This window comes from Diospyros lotus, chromosome 10, assembly GCF_014633365.1.
Source record: "Diospyros lotus cultivar Yz01 chromosome 10, ASM1463336v1, whole genome shotgun sequence".
Lineage (NCBI taxonomy): Eukaryota > Viridiplantae > Streptophyta > Magnoliopsida > Ericales > Ebenaceae > Diospyros > Diospyros lotus.
Window position 1 is genome coordinate 32,275,971 of NC_068347.1, and position 21,057 is coordinate 32,297,027.

The 21,057-nt window shown below is 37.7% G+C and overlaps 1 protein-coding gene across 1 annotated transcript; it reads left to right on the forward strand.

Annotated features, from left to right (window-relative positions):
- Window positions 1-527: 527 nt before the first annotated feature.
- On the forward strand, window positions 528-20,484 carry LOC127811730 (pre-mRNA-processing factor 19 homolog 1-like). The gene is made up of 18 exons (XM_052351882.1): window positions 528-695; window positions 801-886; window positions 1,629-1,700; window positions 1,819-1,881; window positions 9,500-9,586; window positions 10,595-10,742; window positions 10,831-10,952; window positions 11,130-11,246; window positions 14,285-14,380; window positions 14,472-14,531; window positions 15,924-15,998; window positions 18,310-18,414; window positions 18,489-18,605; window positions 18,690-18,767; window positions 18,875-18,971; window positions 19,376-19,427; window positions 19,816-19,886; window positions 19,974-20,484. The coding sequence occupies exons 1-18, from the start codon at window positions 683-685 to the stop codon at window positions 20,087-20,089; spliced, it is 1,575 nt and encodes a 524-aa protein (XP_052207842.1). The 5' UTR covers window positions 528-682; the 3' UTR covers window positions 20,090-20,484.
- Window positions 20,485-21,057: the final 573 nt, after the last annotated feature.

Genomic DNA, 21,057 nt, shown 5'->3' on the forward strand with positions numbered 1-21,057 from the left:
TAAGAATTTGTAATTTTATTCAATCTTTTCAACTTTGTCAATTAGGTCTAAATTGGTTTAATTTGATACAATTTTATTCCATATATAAAATTGATTTAGAGGGAATATGTTCATCTTGACTTGGTATATTAGGTGTCTAACTCCAAGCGAGAGAAAATTTTATCGATCCTCCCGATATATATATATATATATATGATTTTGTCTAAAAATAAAATATTTTTTATGTATAGATATATTTTTGTCTATTTTAAAAAAGAATTTAAACAAAATGATGGAGTAATAATGATAATTTATACTTTTGATATGGCTTTATGGCAAATGAGGAAGCCCTTCACCCAAAATAATGGGCCCAACTAGATGACCTAGTTTCGCATGCAACAGTGATACTAATCTGGAAGTATGGGCCATCTACGGCCCATCATTTGGATCTCTAATAAACCGCCCTTATGCCCAACTGCAGCCCAAACTGAACCAATTAGGTCGAGCTGGGTTTAGAAATCGGGCGCCCGGTGCCCAAAATTGGGTCGGTTCACCACCACCGTCCCATTCATATGCTGATCCGTTTCCGCCAGTAACTCCTCTTCAATCTTCTGTCCTCTCCACACTCTCGCGATTGCCAGTTCTGCTTCTGAGCTGCGGCGGAGCACAGAAGAGCTCAGAAGAAACCCTAGCGCCCAGTACCATGAACTGTTCAAGTAAGTTTCTGTCTCTGTATGCATGGAATGGATTTGTATTGTGCTTTTTTATTTTTATTTGATGATATCGTGTTGATTCTCCTGATTCATGCTACGTCGGTGCAGTTTCCGGTGAGGTGCCGGAGGAACCGGTGGTTTCTAAGAAGTCCGGGCTGCTTTACGAGAAACGATTGATCGAGAGACACATATCCGTACGCGTTTCTCTGTTTCGTGTCTAGGGTTTTTGTTTTTACGTTTTTTTGTTTTTTTTTTTTTGCGCTACGTGCTGTGTTGTTACTAAGAGCATGCGAAGGCGAAATATGATGGCAGTTACAGAAATTGGGATTAGGGATAGTAGACATTTCTTTTATTCGGCTTAGTGAACGGGAGCTGGAGTATAGAAGATTCGAAATTTCTCTAGGTTTCCCCTAATTCTTTTCGTGGAGCAAAAAATTGGTTCGCTTTTGAATTATGTTATTGGTGAGATATTCATGCTCCAGACAGTGAGGAAAAAAAAGAGAGAAGTGAAAAAATCATGCCCTAAAAACTTCACCTTTTTCTCTGTTTTTTGTTTTTGGAGTTTGGATTTATGGAGTGAAAAGAAAACAAAAAGCTCCCCAACAAAGAAATTGAATCTATTTATTTTTGTTTTGGTTAGGTTGGAAGCAAGAAGCAAGTGAAGAAATGTTTGTCAGAGATTTCTTTTTGGTTTTATTATGCATAATGAGTTTAATGCACTATGTGTTATTTCATTTTCATTTTATTTTTCACTTCCATTGCCAATAATACTCCCAGACTTAGGATTAATAAAATTGGATCGTTCAGCGTTCTATTTATTTCCCTAATTCGTTTACAGTAAACAGAAATTGAGTTCAATTTATCCTTACCAAGTTATTAAGAAACATGTCAACTGATTACCTGTTTATGAGATCTGCATTTTCCCCCTCTAAACAGGATTATGGAAAATGTCCTATTACTGGGGAGCCTCTGTCCATGGATGACATTGTACCAGTCAAAACTGGCAAGGTAGCCATTTACATGTTTGCATATTTATGTTACATACTGCCCATTGCCTGTTTTGGTCAGTTATAGGAAGTAGTAATTATTGTTTCTTGAAGCTTAATCATGTTTCAACTCTATGCAGATAGTGAAGCCAAGGCCAGTACAAGCTGCAAGCATTCCTGGGATGCTTGGGATGTTCCAGATTGTAAGTGTTTTAAATCCATGCTGTCCTGTTTCTAAGATCCTATTATTAAATGCATCTTCACAAAGCGCCGAACTCTAAGTTAGTCATATTATTAAATGCATCTCCACAAAGCGCCAAACTCTAAGCTAGTCCTTTCCTCGAAACATTATGATTGCAACTGTGGTGATTTTTATTTTTTTTTGTTCTTTTCCAACTCCAAGCTCAAGTTCAATTCCTGTTATGTTTTCTGTTACTAGTTACTACTGTTAGATTGAGTCGTTTTTAGATAATCTCAGTCTGGTGCATTTGCATGTTGACCCTATTATCTCCTCCAAATATGCAGGTCGAGAGGTGTAACAAAAATATATTTTGTTTAATTTATCAAACTTCAGCCTTCATTTACTGTTCCCAGTCAAATATGCTGGATTTTATTTGTGGTTATTTTTGCACACAACCGTAAAATTATTAGATTTAATGGTTTTGTTATAATTTTTCCATTTTAGCTTTAACATTAATAACAAAAATTTCCTTTCTATTATGTTTACCCACCTAGTGGGATTAACACTTGGTGTGTAATACCCCGAGAGCCCAAGGTCAGGTTTAAGAAGGGATTCTAGAGAAGTTAATATATATATCGAGGATAGTAAGGAAGGAAATAACATCAATTGGATACTTTTTGGGTTGAATGTGGATAAAGAACTCCCGGGTTAAGTGTGTTTGAGCTAAGGTAGCTCAAGAATGGGTGACTCCTGTGAAGTTCGCGTAGGCCCATTAGGGTAAGTTGATCTGGTCCTTCCTATTGCTCGATGCAGGATGTTACAAGTGGTATCAGAGCTGATCCTTGGAGAAGGTGGTCCGATGAGGGTAGGGAGTAGCGCCGGGGTGCGAGGGCCTGAATAAGGAGCGACTCCTGACAGGCTTCTAGCATAACAACCTCTAAAGAGGAGAAGATCTGAGACTAGTTGTAAGGTCATATGACGAGGACGTTATGTGAAAGACTTCGTCACCTGTTAGACGAAATGTATGAGGAAGTGATAGAAGCAGAACCAATGGAAGAAGAAAAGGAAGACCCTAGCGAAGATGAGGAGGAAGAGGAAGAGGAACATGTAATAGAAGTGGAAGTTGAAAACAACCCTCATGAATTCGAGTACATCAGTTCTGACGATGAGGACTTGGCCGAGTCTCGGAATGACATCAGAGGACCTACCCTTGAGCCCGAAGATGAGGCGGGTGCATGGATTTGGAGATCCGCAAGTCCTAAGTGAAATGACATATAGTAGGCTTTATTAGGTTCTATTAGATGTTGTATCAAGTAGTGATGTAATCATGATATTTTGTGAACTTATAAGAAACATGCATCACTATTTGGATTTATGATGACTTAAATTTAATGTGGTGGATGTTAAATTTTCAACGTCTAATCAAGAAACCATGTTTTCAAATGGTAAACACTTGTCGAACCTATACAGTAGAATCTACGACACCAAACCATCAACGAAACGAGACGAAAGGGTGTACTACCAATGCTCCCTGGAGTAGCTCAAGTCGGGACGAAGAAAGTATGAATGGCAATCGATTAGACCAAATTGAAAGAATTATGGGAAGCATGGCAGGGTCATGCAAGGAATGCAAACCCATGGAGGACGCCCGTCTTGTATGTTAGACCTATATCGCCGACAAAACTCACCTGTCTTCCAGGGAAAGTCGAGAGCTTATCCCAGTGAGGGAGAATTTTGGATTAAGCAAATCGAGAAGTTGCTCGATCATCTTCACTATGGTGAAGACGAGAAGGTCAACTGTGCAACTTTTATGTTGCAAGAAGAAGCGGACATGTGGTGGAAGGGAACAAAGAGGGTAATGACCGCCCAAGCACAAGCAGGACCACAGTACATCAGTTGACCGGAGCATGAACACGATCATACACTCGATTCCTACACTACGATATCTTCTACCAAAGGGTCACCCATCCTTGAGCTATCTCCCCCCTTTGAGCACTAAGATATCTCCTCCCCCCCGAATCGAGTGTATGATTGTAAGGTCACACTAAGATATCGTCTATGAACACGATCACAAATTTGTTCAAGTACGGCTTAAATACTCGATTCATCGTATCCATAAATGTCGTTGGCGCATTAGTTAATCCAAATGGCATCACCAGGAATTTGTAATGATCGTATCGAGATCGAAAAGCCGTTTTGGGTATATCATCTACTTTGATCCTTAATTAATAGTACCCTGATCTTAGGTCAATCTTTGAAAATACTTTTGCCTCTTGCAATTGGTTGAATAACTCCTCAATTCTAGGGAGTGGGTATTTATTCTTGATGGTTATCTTATTCAGCTGTCGATAATCTATACACATTCTTAAATTCCCATCTTTTTTCTTAACAAAGAGTACCGACGCTCCTCATGCTGACATATTGGGTCTAATGAATCATTTATCCAACAATTCTTGAAGTTGAATATTTAATTCTCTTAATTCTGCGGGAGCCATTTTGTAGGGTGGTATGGAGATGGGACTTGCCCCTGGCACAATTTCTATCGAAAACTCAACTTCTCGCCGTGGGGACAATCTTGGTAATTCCTCAGGAAACACATCTCCAAATTCTTTAACAATTAACATGTCTTTTATTTCTACGGGGGCTTCTATCTTTTCTTGAATGTGTACTAGATACTTGTAAGTTCCTCTTCGCAACATTTTATCTGCCTTTAGAGCAGAGACCCATTTCTTCTCGTTTATCCTACCTTGTCCTCAAAATTTAGTAATCAAGTCTCCATTCCTGGGACTTACTACTTGGGCCTTACAATTCATCGTGGCATTGTACTTGGTTAGGAAGTCCATCCCTAGAATTATATTGAAATTTCAAAATTCAATAAGAATTAAATCCACTAAGAATTCAGTTTCCCTATTTGAATTTTCTTACCTTGACGAGGTTTCTCGAGACTTCTCGACATGGGTTGCTACAATCATGCGACAATTCAGATTTTTTGGTTCTTCCCCTAGTACTTCGACTAATGCATTTAAAAAAAAAATGAATGACTTGCTCCTGAGTCTATCAAAACATGCATAGGGAAACCAGAGGTAAACATGGTATCTTGAATGACGGTCAGATCGTTAACCGTGTCCTGTCGTGTTAAGTTGAACACTCTCACTTGCTGAGCTCCCGAATTCAACGTTGGCCTCTAAAGCTACCTTGCCTGTTTTGGTTTTGGGCAATCCCTTGACAAATGCCCTGGTTGGTGGCAGTTGAAGCAAATTGATGAAGCAAATTGATCATCTCTTGGGGCAATCTCGGTTGAGGTGTCCTTTGTCCCCACAGCTGTAGCAACCACTCATTCCTTGCCTGCAGGGCCTTCTAGAGTGTTGTCTGCTGCATTTCACGCAGGGTTTATTGGGCTTGAACTAGCGCTTTTTGGAATCCAACTTCTTTCCTGCACTTGGCTTAGTATTGGAGGCTTGCTGGCTTGCTCCCTGGATTGAATCGATCCGATCCAAATTAACCTCAGTAGTTATTACTTGCAAAACCACCTCAGCATAGGACCGAGTACTTATATTACCGAGGATCTTTTGAATCTTAGCTTTAATCCTCTCAAAAAATTTTGTGCCTTGATTCTCTCACTTAACTCATATATTGGCATATACTTGATTAGACGAGTAAAGGCATCTTCGTACTGTGCCACAATCATGTCTCCCATTTGCTTCAATTCCATGAACTCTCTTTCTTTTGCCATTCTCAAGTTGAGAGGAAAATATTTCTCATTGAACAACTCATTAAATCTCTCCCAACTGACATACTGTGGTCTTGCTTGTGCTTGGGCAGTCATTGCCTTCTTTGTTCATGTTACAGGTATTTTCTAGACCACTTTTTATGGGCTAGAAACAGTCCAGTGGATTGGCCCAATCTCCCCAAAGCCCAGTAAGTCCCAGATTGAAGAACGTCATGGCAAGGTCGCAGGAAATCTTAAGCTGCGAGACACGTCGCTAGGCCACTCAGCTCGCGTCACGAAGAGATGGCGAATTTCTCGAAAAATGATTAGAGAAAAAATCAATCTTCCTAATCTATGGCAAATCAGATCCTTGATAATGCGGAATCCATTCCTGATTTTGTGAAGCTGATAAGAAAATATTATTTTTTAATATTATCCTTCTATTGTGGATTTTATGGAAATTGTAAACACCCACACTATAAATAGGGATCGAAAACCATTGTATGAACATGAGTAATAATATACTGTTACTTTGCTGGAATATCCAAAGAACAGTCGTGGACTAGACGTCATCCTGGCTCAACCACGTAAAAACTTTCTTGTGTGCAACTTATTATTTGTTCTATTTGTTTCTTCTCTTTACATTTGTGTTTATTCTCTTAGTGCGGGTTAGCGAATCACAGTCAACCAATTCCGAACGTCAACAGTTCCCTTCCACCACTTGTCCGCTTCTTCTTGCAACATAAAAGTTGTACAATTGACCTTCTTGCCTGCACCACAGTGAAGATGGTCGAGCAACTTCTCGATTTGCTCGATCCAAAATTCTCCTTCATTGGGATCAGCTCCCGGCTTTCCCTGGAAGACGTGTGGGTTTTGTCGGCAATATAGGTCTAACATACAAGACAAGCGTCCTCCTTGGGTTTGCATGACCCCTGCCATGCTTCCCATAATTCTTTCGATTTGGTCTAATCGATTGGCATTCCTCATTTCTTTGTCCTGACTTGAGCTACTCTCGGGAGCGTTGGTAGTACACCCTTCCGTCTCGTTTTGTTGATAGTTTGGTGTCATAGGTTCTACTGTATAGGTTCGACAAACGTTTACCATATGAAAACATGGTTTCTTGGTTAAACGTTGAAAATTTAAGATCCACCAAACTAAATTTAAATAGCTCATCATAAATCCGAATAGTGATGCATGTTTCTCATAAGTTAACAAAATATCATGATTACATCACTACTTGATACAACATCTAACAGAACCTAATAAAACCTACTACATGTCCTTTCACTAGGGACCTGCAGACCTCCAAATCCATGCACCCGCCTCATCTTCAGACTCAAGGGTAGGTCCTCCAAGGTCATTTTGAGACTCTACCAAGTCCTCCTCATCGTCAGAACTAATGTACTCGAATTCAGGAGGGTTATTTTCAACTTCCACTTCTATTACATGTTTCTCTGCCTCCTCGTCTTCGCTAGGGTCTTCCTCCTCTTCTTCTTCCATTGGCTCTGCTTCTATCACTTACTCATATATTTCGTCTAATAGGTGACGAAGTCTTTTACATGATGTCATTGTCATGTGACTTTACAACTGGTCCCAAATCTTCTCCCCTAAAGGGCTGCCATCCTAGAAGCCTGCCAGGAGCAAGAATCGAACCTAAACATACATTGAATCATAATGACATTACACGGCCATTCCTTAAACATCATCCATAATACAAGATGATTCATCAATGAAACATAAGTTCTCAACATGACTGAAAATATAATATGACCAGTACATATTTGGATCCTCATGAAAAAGCAAAATGCAGGAATAACTTTATCAAATCCATGACGCCTTGAGTCGTTAAATTTCTATGCCCTCGCTGCAAACTCCAACTGGAACGTTTGAATATTCTAGGGGCAAACCTCACGTTAGATGCTGAATCATCTAAGTAAGAGTATATCATTCAATGCTCATGTATGTATGTAATGCAACATATCATCATTACTCTATGTTTGGGTCGACTGCACCCAACTGTTGCCCTCCATTTTTACAGTTTTCCTGCTAGACCGAGGTGTATAGGTGCACCATTGGCAGAGCAGCGGCACCGGTCCCTAATTCCAAACCCATGCGACGTATGATCGAAAATCTCATCGTGCACATGTGAATATTTCATCATCAGAAAATGTAAATGCATTCTATGTGATGCATAACATACCAAGACATGACAACATGATAATAAAACGTTTGCATGAAACTGGGTTTTGGGTTGAACCACTTACCTTTTAAAGAGATTTATCACTGAAACCTCGAAATTCGCGATGACCTTAATTTGTGTGCTGAGACCTAATAACCACACTCTTGATCAAATCTTAACACCTCAATAACACCTGGCCATCACATTTATTCAAGACTTTCAATAATTTATTTTTCATAATTTTTTCATATTTTTCTCATATTTTCTTCTAAGAAAATTCCCAAATAAATACCTACTCGAGTATTTTTTCAAATTTTTCTATACCATAAATCCTAAAATAATATTCCGAGAATAATAATAAAAATTTCAAAAAAATCTGACCTGTCACATGCCCCTATGAGCTGGGGCGTGGTCTGAAAAGTTGACTGGCGTGTGATAGCTACGCACCGGCTGTCTTCTTCGAAAATCCAGTTGTCGGCGATTGCCCAATCCCGCTTTTCTTTGCACCACTTGATAGCCCTCTTCAAATCGGTCCTAATGGTACATTTCTTGGCCCGAAGCAACTATCGGTGATGCCCCAAATCAACAAAAATCAATCTGCCTCCGGCCACTTTTGAACACCCCCCAAATTGCCTCGAAAACTCTGTAAAATCTCCATAAGTGATCCTCTCAACCTAAGTAACAAAAGCCGTCTATTTAGAACTCTTGATTCGCTCTAAAACGCGAGCACTTGGAAGCTTTACTTTGATGCATTTGGCTACTTTGAAAACCCCCTATTTATACACGATTCGAAGCCCAATTGAGCCATACCCAATCTAATCAAGGTCCTAAATGCTTGCTAAAACCTTACCCTGCCCTCATTCAAGCAGATTTTGCTTCGATTTCCTTCCTCGAAAATTCGGTGACCCTCGGCCATACCCACCTTACTGACGTCCAATCACGAACATGCTCGATCATTTTGCGGCTATGCCTGATCTCAATCCAATCTCCATGTTGTGGGGCCCTTTTTTGAGCCCTTGGATGGCCCTAGAATCGTCGGTCGGAGGTTGGTCGGCGATGGCAATGATGGCTGGTGGCCATGGCTGCTTCTTCCTTCTTCCTTTTTCATTTTTTCTTTTTTTGCACTTTGACCCCTTTAATTTTCTAAATCTCGTTTAGGCCTTTCCGAGATGCTCGCTGAGTTCCCAAAAATTCCCTTACGACACTTCGGGTTTCCTCTCTCACAAAATGTACTCCGAGTTTCGTTTTACCATTTTTTTGGCTAAAATTCAAAAATTACACTTAGGCCCGAAACTTATAAAAAATCACGCTTAATTGAAAACTCGTTCTTTTATCTTGAACCCTTTTTGGGGTTATTCCTTACACAAAATTTAACTCTTCTCGAGGTTCCGTTGTCTTTTCGGAAGTCTCTTACGCTAATTCAATTTTCTAGGCTATATCGAAATTGTACAGAAAACAGTCTCCGATTTGGTTTCTTTTGGCATTAAAAATCCTATCTTAAAATGCTTGTCATGAATATCTCTTTCTTTTTGGATATGTACGTACCGAGGTATTCTCTCTTGTTGATTCGGTTATTTGAGATCTTTAAATTGTCTCTTAGATTCTCTTAAGGTCACGAAGTACGCAATATTTCACCAAATAACATCATTTTTATTTATTTAAACTTGGGATATTACATGGTGTGTTGTTGTTCTTTTACCTTTATATAATGTATGATGTTTTGTACTTTTGCACTATTATGTAATATAATAGGAGTGGGATGGCCTGATGCTATCCAATTTTGCGCTGGAGCAACAACTACATACAGCAAGGCAAGAGCTAAGTCATGCATTGTACCAGGTATAATTTAAGTTTTTTTTTTTTTTTCTTTTGCTAAATACTGTTATAAGAGATTTGGTGCCTTTAAAGTTTCTTGCCCTAGACCATCGTATATACATATATATGTTTTGCAATGAGATAACCATCTACCCTGTTAATTTGATGGTTAATGATTGACCTTTTTTGTTCCAGAAAATAGTCTTGTCCACCTGGTGTTACATGGTTAAAGATAATTGCTAGGCAATGTTAGAGTTTGCAATATTGAATAAGATAATAGTTTGATGTATATTACTGACTGGTGCTTAAATATGCAGTTATGCACCACTGTACCGAGGACTATGTGGCAGACAATCCATCCCTAAACGAGGCATTAAATTGAAATTGGGAAGATAACAATTTTCATTCAGTAGGAACTGCAAAGATAACTTGTACTCTTTGTTGTATAGAATCATAGAGCAACTTACCATTATCATCTGTTGCAGCTTTATTTAGTTTTTCAAATCATTCTATATTTTAGGGCTTCCCAGAAATTAGGCAGAAAACATATCGTCGCTGGTTGAACTTATTACAGTTGAGATGAAAAAATAGTGGGGCTTGTTGTCTAAGTCAAGATCAATAAGCATTTTAGTTGATCATGCACATAATTTGAGAAAAAATGATAACAAAAATTGGTTTCCAACGTCCCATTATCAATATGAATACTATGTGCGATGTTAGATCAAAAGTATAGTGTGCTGATGTAACATCAGATGCTGATGCGTGAACAGGACTTTCAAATATAAATTAACATTAAATTGGATAGATTGTACCTCCAAATACTGGCGCATCTATCCTTTCCATGATGGCTATTCTGCCAGTATCTTGATGCATTATCCCCCTTCAACCTTTTGAACGAAATGTGTTAAGAGAAAGGAAAATTCATGGAGCATTAGTATCTTGAAGTCCTACCCATGAGATACAGAAGTAAATGATATTTTCTCTTGATTAAGCGAGATTTGGTTGTTAAATTTACTTGTTGCTTGTTGGCAGCATGATGCAGCTTGTCGTGTGATTGCAAGACTAAAGAAGGAAAGGGATGAAGCGAGGTCATTATTGGCTCAGGCAGAAAGACAAATACCCATGTCAGCACCAACAGTGGCAACAGTTACTGCTTCCACTTTGAGCAACGGGAAAAGAGGTCTCGATTTTGTGTACTTACAGTTTAATTCTTTAATTTGCTTGGGATATCTGTAGTCTCTAATTTGTGTTATTTGTTTCTATTGCAGGTCCTGCAGATGAGGACATGGGCCCTGATGGAAAGAAAATCTGCCCTGGAATCTCTTCTAGCATCATTGCAGAGCTCACCGATTGCAATGCTGCACTTTCACAGCAGCGCAAAAGGCGGCAGGTACCATTTATGATGCAACACTGATTTCTGGAAGCCGGAATGACTATTTCCTGGTGTCTTTTCCTTTAGTTAAATATCTTCTGTTAGGTTCTTTGAAGATACAGTTGCAGAACTTTCAGTTATTTTTAAGATATATTTGCTAATTGACATTAGTTCCTTTTTTCATTTTTTCCCTAGATCCCTCCAACATTGGCTCCCGTTGATTCAGTGGAGAGGTATACCCAACTCTCTAGTTACCCATTGCACAAAACCAGCAAGCCTGGCATTTTAGCTATGGATATCCTGTATTCAAAGGTATGGAATGTGCCACAACTTAAAATCACTTTTATGGCTTTCTGTAATCATCATTACATGCAAATAAGGTTGTTGAATTGCTTTCTTCCCTAGGGAGGTTCTGCGCTTGTGCCTTCTATGTTGTTTCTTCAATTGTTTTGACTTGTCAAAACTCCATAATGTAGCTCAGAATCTAGGCTTATTATTGCTTCTTGATTTTAAGTTCCGGCTGTGATCAGGGTTCTGTATGGAGTAAAAAAAGTCTTGCCTGGTACATGGTCACATGCATAGATGCACTTATGGAAATATGATTTTCTAGTACTCAACAAAGATATTTGGTTTATGTTACATTCTTTTTCCATTGGTTTAATGTTTTGCCACATCCAACATTTGATATGAGGTTCTTCCTCTCTTATTTCATCACAAGTCAGCCATAAGACAAGTTAGGATTTGAAATGATGCTTTTCAAGGAAACTTGTTTATCTATTTTTTATTCTGATCATGCCTACTTATGATTTGTAAGTGGTACTATAGCGTTAATCATTATTAAAGTAGTTACCTTTCCTAGTATGGATCATGAAATATTTGTAGAAAACTTGAATTCCTGAGTTTCTATTGAAATATTCTGGCACTCTGGATCTCTATGAGAAATTATGAAATAATGAGCTGTTTTTTGGCCTACAGGAACATTTAATAAGTGTTGCGCAAAATACAGAAACGCGCACACACTGTTACCACTGACACTTTTACCGAACCCAACAACAAAGATATAACCAGTATTGAAAAATAAACATAAGCAGCAAACACACAAAGGCAGAAAGTAAAGAACACGAGAGATTTTACCCTGGTTTACCCAAAAATGGCTACATCCACGTTGAGTTCCGGTGAGAAGAGCTCATTGCACTATATGAGAAATAGAGATTACACCCACGGAAGAATCTCACAAAACACTCTGTACAATACTGATTTGATAAACAAAATCGCCCAAAATCACTAATACAGATTAGGGCACAACTATCAAACCAAAAAAAAAATCATACATACACAGACCTTGTACAGAGCTTTACTAACAAAACGAGGATAGCCATAAGACTTCCTCAAATAGAAATAACATCCGAAGAGCTTACCTTCTTCCCCTCCTTTCTCTCTCTGATCCTCGGCCTTACCTTCTTCTTTCTATCAATGGCGGAATCGGGGTATATCAGATGCCGCTTCAAATTCCGAGAGAGAGAGATAAATAGCTATCTTGGACGGATGAGATGAGGCAGCATAAAGCAAGATGGAGGGTTGGGATCTAATCGTGTAACACGATATTTCTCAGCATGGAAGGCTCAAATAGGCGCCATCTGGAATGCACGGATGGTTGCCACATGGCCATCCATCGGGCGCCAAAAGGCAGCCCGAGGTTGCCTATGCGACCTTCCAGCTCCTGCAATTAAACGGTGCCGCTTTGATGCTTCACACGAAATCAACAATAAGATATTTTCATATGGACAAAATTGAGGCAAAGTGATACATTATTCGAAGATGTAAAAACTAGAAAAGAACTATGAACGTTATTAGTGCTTTGGTTTAAAAGGTCAACATTAAAAAAGTCAATTTTTACTTACCCTTGGTCTCTTATCTAAAACAAATGCCATTATTTTATATCCAATATTTCCATACATCTTATCTGGTTGGAGGTTTATGAACAATTTGAACTATATATGCATTTTTATCATGTCATTGGCTTGAGCAGTACTAATTTGTTGGTTCTTTATTCAAATTGAACACTTTTTCCTGCAAATACATTTATGCCTTTTATGTAAAGAGGTGTACATTTATCCCATAACATTCCAAACATTTTCTAGTATGAAAATACACTTTTCCATTTTGGCCAAAGTACCACCTGGCACTGGCGAAAATGGTGTACTGGCCAGTACACCTTCTCTCACAAACTGACACACTCAAGTGTCACTCTCGGTCTGTAACTATCTCACTTTCATCTCAGTCTCACTCGTTCACAATCTCTGGTTCCCGCTTCTTGTCACTGCTAAGGTTTCTTTTTGTTTCTTCTCATCAGAGATCCAGTTCTCTGCTGGAGAACTAAAATAGGAGAACCTGATCTCATTTGTTTCTTTATTGCTGTTGTTGTTGTTTGTGTTTCCTTGAAGTTTACATAGGATAGTTATTTTTTTTAAGGTAGAAGCTCAGTTTTCTGGATATAGAAAGAAATTTCTCTGTATTTTATGAAACTTCTCTAGCATACAGAGAACTGCATACTTGTTAGTTGTTACTTCTGTGTACTTTATTATATTTGTGTATCAAATTTGACTATATTTGTACATATTTTCTATAATATATATTATTAATTTGTATATAACAATATTTCTGAAATGGTATCCTGGTACCATTTAGTACCATATCATATTAATAACAAGTATATTGTCTGGCACAGTACAGACAATAAACACCATAATGGATTTTTTTTTTTTCATTTTTGGATAATGTAGAATATTTGTTGTCCTTTTGGTGGGTTTTGTTGTTTGATGAATATCCTATTTATTGCTTGTAGAGTGCATGAGTGCTTTTTAGCATTTTGTACATTGACTTACTTCTGTTTAGTATATAACGTGTCAGCCGAATAACCTTTGAGATCCTTGTTGTGCAACAGTCCATGAGATTTCATCTTTTTGAGTGTGAAGCATGTATTTTGATGAACTCTCTCAGTTGTTTTCTTTGCAACAAATGTATGTAAGAATTTGCAATATCCAAAGTCAAAATCATGTTATCTTTGTTTTTGTCTTGGTTGAAGTTGATTGCAAAGCAAGTAAATGTAAAATAACCCTGATTTTCTTTTTGTGATAGATAATTGAAGCTTTGAATTTAGTGTTGAATTTCCCTTTTCTTTCATTTGGGTTACTGCCATTTCTTAATTTTGTAGATAATGTAATGGGATTTAAAGTGCAAAAATTATTCCATGCCCAATAATTTCTTTTTTCCTGAATAAAGAAAAAAGGAAAAGAAATGAATATTAGACTCCATTTTAGACTTGAAGCATTCTGTTTGCTGGTGTGTAGGATATTTTGGCCACAGGTGGGGCTGATACAAATGCTGTTCTCTTTGATCGATCATCAGGAGAGATCTTGTCTACACTTAGTGGTCATTCAAAGAAGGTTTATACTCTATTTTGTTTACTGTTGGAATTTTTATCTCCTTACTACAATCTGTAGCCGTGCTTCCCTTTATCCTCTACTCATTTTGCAGGTGACTAGTGTTAAATTTGTAGCACAGGGCGATATGGTTGTTACTGGTTCTGCAGATAAAGTAAGCCATCCTAATTTCCACTAAATTTAAATATTTCCTTTTTAAAATATCTTATTTTTAACCCTACCTCCATGCTCTGCTAGTTATCTTTGCTTCACTTGCCTTTTCTCATTTCAATTTTTAATGCTATGTTTGGTAGATGGGAAAGAAAAGGAGACAAGATTTTGTAAATTTTAGTTTTCCTTTTCATCTTTTTCCCTTTTTTTTCTCCAGATGCCATTCATGTTTTGAATTTGTCTTTTCTCCCCTATGTTCTCTCTCTCTCTCTCTCTCTTTTTTCTTCTTTCTTTTGTTTTTCCATATTTCTTTTTATAATTTAAAAGAGCGGCATTAGTATCGAGCATTGTGTACATTGAACAACTTGAAGCTAGTATTATAATTAAGTGAATTAGTTCTTTTAGCTGCATAAATTTATTGCTTACATGGATAATTTAGGATTTTGGGGATGAAATTCCTGCAACTGCTGTATATTGCTAGATTATATCAATAGTACAGTATTCATTGGTTGCTGGATCATTCTGTATGTCAATCACAAACAGTTGTCAAGATATTGGTTCAGAACAACTAGAGGTTAAAATTCATACGTCCTCTCTTGGATTGCTATTAATGCAAACTGTACTTGAACATTTGATGGGCAATTCAACACCCCCAAGTTTTAACTGCACTGAGGCTAATTGGGGTTATAAATGGGGGAAGACTAGAAATGTGAGCCCTAGCTAAGCTAGCTCTGTGGCTGAAAATATTCCTTGAAAGGAGAAGTTTATGTGTTCTAGGCAATTTGACTTCCATGGAAGAATGTGATCACAGGTTTTCTCACAGAAGAACTTAACGCTTCTTTCAAAGGGGAAGACAAATATAAAACATGATTTGAAGTATAAAAGATGGGTGCTATAAAACAATTAGTTTTCGTTCTTGCGGTCCCACTCAAAAACTCAAAGATAGCTATAAAACAGAATTGTTTTTTGTGTTTATGGCACATTTTGTGGTTCTGAGTTGCTATAACCAGGAGATAAAGGGGCTAGATGGGTGGCTTCTGCAGAAGATAACAAATATTTATGTTTCTGGCCACTCTAATTCATTAAATTAGGGTACTGATGAAGGCACAGCTCAGGAAACTCCAAAGATGGGGAGCATTGAGCTCCATAATTCTCTTACAACATCACAAGGTAGCAACTGATCATCAACTTCTAGCCTATCTACACATGCAAACCAATTAGGAGAAACTAATTGCGGAAGTGATCACTAGTGAGGAACTGAGGATCAATGTGATTGCATCATGATTTTGACTTTTCAATATTTCAGTATTTGCCTGTACCATCGCATCATGAACTCCTCCACTTTTGTACTTTTAGCTAGCTGACCTTTTCTATTCTTTGCTTTATGTTGTTGCAGACTGTTTGTTTGTGGCAAGGGTCTGAAAATGGGAATTATGATTGTCGGCATGTATTGAAGGATCATACTGCAGAGGTAATAAAATCAATGACCAGTAACTACTGTACAAATGTGTATTTTTTCCAAGCTTCTGCTTTAGCATATGAACTCCTGTTTTTCCTGTCATGGATTTTTTGTTCTTTGCTCACTCCAAGCTCTGACAGTTCAATCATGGACACTCTTCCTTCCTTTCATTCTCTTGTATTTATTTATTTTTGGTTGGAGGTGAGGATCCAGGTTGAGAACTTCATACTGCAGAGACTCAAGAAATAAAACTAGAAATGAGGTTACTCGTAATAAGGTTAAAGTAGCTTCTATGGAAAATAAAATGCATGAGACAATATTATGTGAGAAGATGATTAATAAGGGTTCTTGTGAGGAGAGTGGATGAAATGAAATAAATATTTAGAAAAAGAGGTCAAGGAAGATCAAGAAAAACTTGGTGTAAGACTCTTGGGTACGATGAGTTTTTAGGACCTTGTAGAAGATAAGGCCATAGATAGACATAATTGGTGAGTTAGTATTCATGTAACCAACACCACAGTGGAATTAAGGCTTGATATGTGTAACATATGTTATGCTGTATTTATTTTGTTTGTTTAATTTTTTGTCACTTTCTCTTGTTCTTATAATGGTGATTTATCTCTTGTATTTAAAGCTTTAAATTTCTATTAATCCCAATCTTTATTTAACCAATAAAGGGTCCCCTGCTAAACATGCACTATGTTGGGTAGAGATGGCAATTTCAATAACCCAACAATTCCAGGACCCATCCAACCGTAATAGAACAATTTTGGGGCACATGAAAGGCAGGGAGACATAAATCCCCCAACTCTGTAAAAGCAATAAAGAAAAGAAAATGTACACATATATATTTATTTGTGTGATGTGTAGGTGTTGCCATGTCAACTAATAAATGAAGTCTGGACTCCGTTCCAATATGGGACTAGGCAGACTATGATGATTGAAATGGAAGGAGCACTAGTGTTTGTGCTGTGCAAACTTGGAAGCCTGCTGATAGGCACTTTGTTTTCGAGTGGATTGGCTCTCCTCTCGTTCACTTTGTACTCCACTTTGGTAGCAGACCTTATTACATATTCCCCTTCAAGCCTATTGGGTCACTTACTGTTGGTAGCTCAGGATACCATAAGAGCCCAAAGCTTGAAACTTATCCAACCTAACCAGACTGGCTACATGCACCTACTGCTAATTCAGATCTGTTTGCAATAACCATATGTCCATATGCTGCAATGTATGCATTTCCATCAGCAGTTATACTAGCAGAATGCAGCTCGTTTGGCCTCTTCCTTTAATCCTTGCCCATTTGAGATTTCTTCCTAAAGTTTGCTTCATCTGCTCTTAAGAAGCTCCTGTATACCCACTTGCATGAATCACCTCTTCATCCTACAGTTGGAAAGGAACACCCATGAACTTCACCATATCTCTTGAGGACTTACTCCTGGCCTATGAAAGTAGAACAACCTGCCAAATGACTTGAGTTGAGAAGCAAATCTGGGGCTCCAGTTGGTTAATCTGAGAAGACCTGGCTCCTCTTGTGAGAAAGGAAAGTTAACACAAGCAAAACACACTTCTACCTCTGCATTCTACTCCATCTATTTTTGGTATCGGTATGACTAGTTTGACCCCAATTTGATACTCTGATTGACTCAAATAGGTTGTTTGATAAGGAATTCAATGTGGTGACAGTTTTTTGGTTGTCTCAATATGTCCTGATTCTGAGATAAATTTTGATCCTCTTGAGCAATAAATTTGATTACTTGAGAGTTAGAGGACATCATGAGGATGATCAATTTCTTTCCTGAGTTGCTTTTTCAGTACTGTTCCTGTGCCACTTTAACCAATTCTGAATCCCAAGTTTCTTGGGATTCTTGATTCATTATTGGAGAATGGGCATTGGCGAGAAATGGAGGGTTTTTAATGTACTCTTGCTCCTTGCTGCATCTGTGTTGATATTTTTTGAAAGGTTTCATGAGCTCCAATGTGGCAGTATTGGTTGCTTCTTTGTTGGGGGAAGAAAGTAGTTTGTCTAATCACATACTGAATTACCATTGGATTGGTGTTCTATATGCACATCTTTTAAAATTCTAGGATAAACAATTGATTAATTTCTTAATAATAAGAACAGTGAAAATGGCGTCATAATATGATATAACATGCTAACTCATTCTTATACATTGACTAAGATATTGATGGTTTTACTATATTTAGTGCTAGGATATTAAATTTATTATCACCGGGATTCACATGAATTTTTTGAGTTAAAGATTGTTGTAATTTTCCTTAGTTATGTGGTCCATTTCAACATTTAAGAATGTTATGCGCACAGGTACAAGCAGTTACCGTCCATGCCACCAATAATTACTTTGTCACAGCTTCTCTGGATAATACGTGGTGCTTTTATGATCTTTCTTCTGGTCTATGCCTCACACAGGTCTGTCACTCATTATGCTCACATATATTTTCCCTACACTCCTGCACTATTTCAACCGTGTGATTGCTCCCTAGGTAGAAGATGCTTCAGGATCTGGGGGTTATACATCTGCAGCTTTCCATCCAGATGGTCTCATTCTGGGAACAGGCACCTCAGAGGCACTTGTTAAAATTTGGGACGTAAAAAGTCAGGTATAATTCTATGTTCTGCCAGTTAATTCTGTGTCCTATTCTTTATCTTTTCCCCATGCCTCTAATTTGTTTGATGGCCTGAAGGCTAACGTTGCAAGATTTGATGGTCACGTTGGGGCAGTAACTGCTGTATCTTTCTCAGAAAATGGTTATTTCCTAGCGGTATGTGTTTCCATATTGCTCTTCCCTGGCTTTTAAAAAAAAGTGAAAATATGTGAAGGAAGAGGATTCAAGATAACCCTGTTCTGATTATTTCCTGTCCTGGTCAGACTGCAGCACATGATGGAGTTAAGTTGTGGGATCTCCGCAAGCTTAAGAACTTCCGGACATTTGCACCTTATGATGAAAATACTCCAACACAGTCTGGTATGTTTCTTCATGCCCCAATAAAATACTTGCTGGCAGTTGCAAAAAATTAGCAATAACAAACCAAAACAAACAGTAGCGTCTTCTCTATCCTCTCTAATTTGAGTTGAACTTGGGATCTTGATGCCATGGAATGAATGGGAATGTTTGATGCACTTTTCCTTTTTGTTATTTTGTTCTGCCAAACAAAGTTTGGTGGCCGATTCATGATGTTCTTTCTTTTCCTTAATCAGTATCCTTTAATCATGATGTTATTGAGAGATTGTTGTCCTCTCTGAAAACCTTTAATCAGTATCCTTAATCAGGAAAAAAATATGGCGGGCAGCTTTGTTAATTTTTCTTCTTATTTTGCCAGATAGCTTCTTATAAACTATGTATAATGTTGTGTCTGTTGGTTTTTGCAGTGGAATTTGACCACAGTGGAAGTTACCTTTCTATTGCTGGGTCAGATATAAGGTTGGGGTCATTCAAACCTTCTCATAGTTCTGCATTTGATCTGAAATTTCCCTTCTGTGTTTTTCCACCTTCCTCTTTTTTGTTTATGTTTGTTTTTTTCGGGAGGGGAGGGGAGGGGGATTGGGGAGAAAGAAGGAAACTACGGTAGACAAATCTGGTTTGTCTTTTCCTTTCTTTTTTTCACCTTAATCTACTGATTCTTTTATAATATTGCATGAGAGGGCATTATTTTAGTATTGCAGTACCCTGCACAGCCGCCTTGACAATTTGCATCCTACCTTTTATGTGTGTTTGTTCGTCTCTGGAATATGCGAGGCTCATAATTCATGTTTTGCAGCTCCCTCAAATTTTAGTGAATTAATTAATTACCAAACACATGCTGTTGCAGGGTATATCAAGTGGCCAATGTCAAGTCCGAGTGGAATTGCATCAAAACCTTCCCTGATTTGTCTGGCACAGGTGCCTCTCTTTCTCTCTGATGCAGTATCTTGCCATTGTGTGTGTGATTTATGTACGCTCTTCTAAACAACACTGCGACGCATGCAGGTAAAGCAACATGCGTAAAATTCGGCCCAGATGCCAAGTACCTAGCAGTGGGATCAATGGACAGAAACCTCCGTATATTTGGCTTGCCAGGGGATGATGGCCCGTCGGAATCTTGAATCTAAACAAATGAGAAGTAGTAGCTATTATTTTTGTATCAGTTGTCTTCAAAAGAGAACCATAGCAGTTTCATAGTATTATTTGCTTGTTTCCTTCCTTGCAAATTGCATTAGGATTTTGCTGTAGAGTGGCCAAACCTGATCGGACTCTGTATCTAGATAATTGCAATTCTCTCTGATAGATATAGAGGAGTCTATTTTATATTCCTGGCAAGGTCCAAGAACATGTACTTTGACATCAAAGTCTCGTGACATGAAGAAGCAGGTTAGACATTTGCTTGAATTGTATTGAGAACCCTGCCTTCTCCTGCAGACAATTTTATCTGCATTTGTTGGTTATGCTTTGTGTCACTACTACTACTATAATTTTAATGGAAAATTTTATGGTACCTAAAGATACCGGCGCTCTGTATTTTAATGGGAAATTTTATGCTTTCTGTATTGCTATTTCTGTATTTTTTTTTTTATTTTATGTATATGCCACATTATAATATTTTGATGAAATTTTGAATAAAAAATTAAATTGTAATAAGATTAAAAGTTTAATGATTATTATAAAATAGATTATAAGACAAACTAATTTGTCAGAAGACAACTTAAAATCAACAATATTATTTGCCTTAATTTCGCGTATAATGGTCTGATAGACACTATAGTCATTCAGGTTTAAAATTATGATATGGGGATTAATGCTTGGAGGTGTGGTTTTTGTTTCTTCTTACTCTGTCCAATTTGTTGGATAATTTGTACTTTGACCAAACCCAACAATTGGTTTGATGTGGGCTTTACCAACAATTCTGTGTTTAACATGTTGGGGGCAATTAGGTTCTTTTTTTTAATTAAACTTTAAATTCTAAAGTTTAAATTAATTATATTTATTATAACGTTTATTACACAACAAGGTTAGAAACACGAGATGTTATGGGTGATTTTTCTATTTTTTTTAAGAATTTAAATTATCCCAAGAT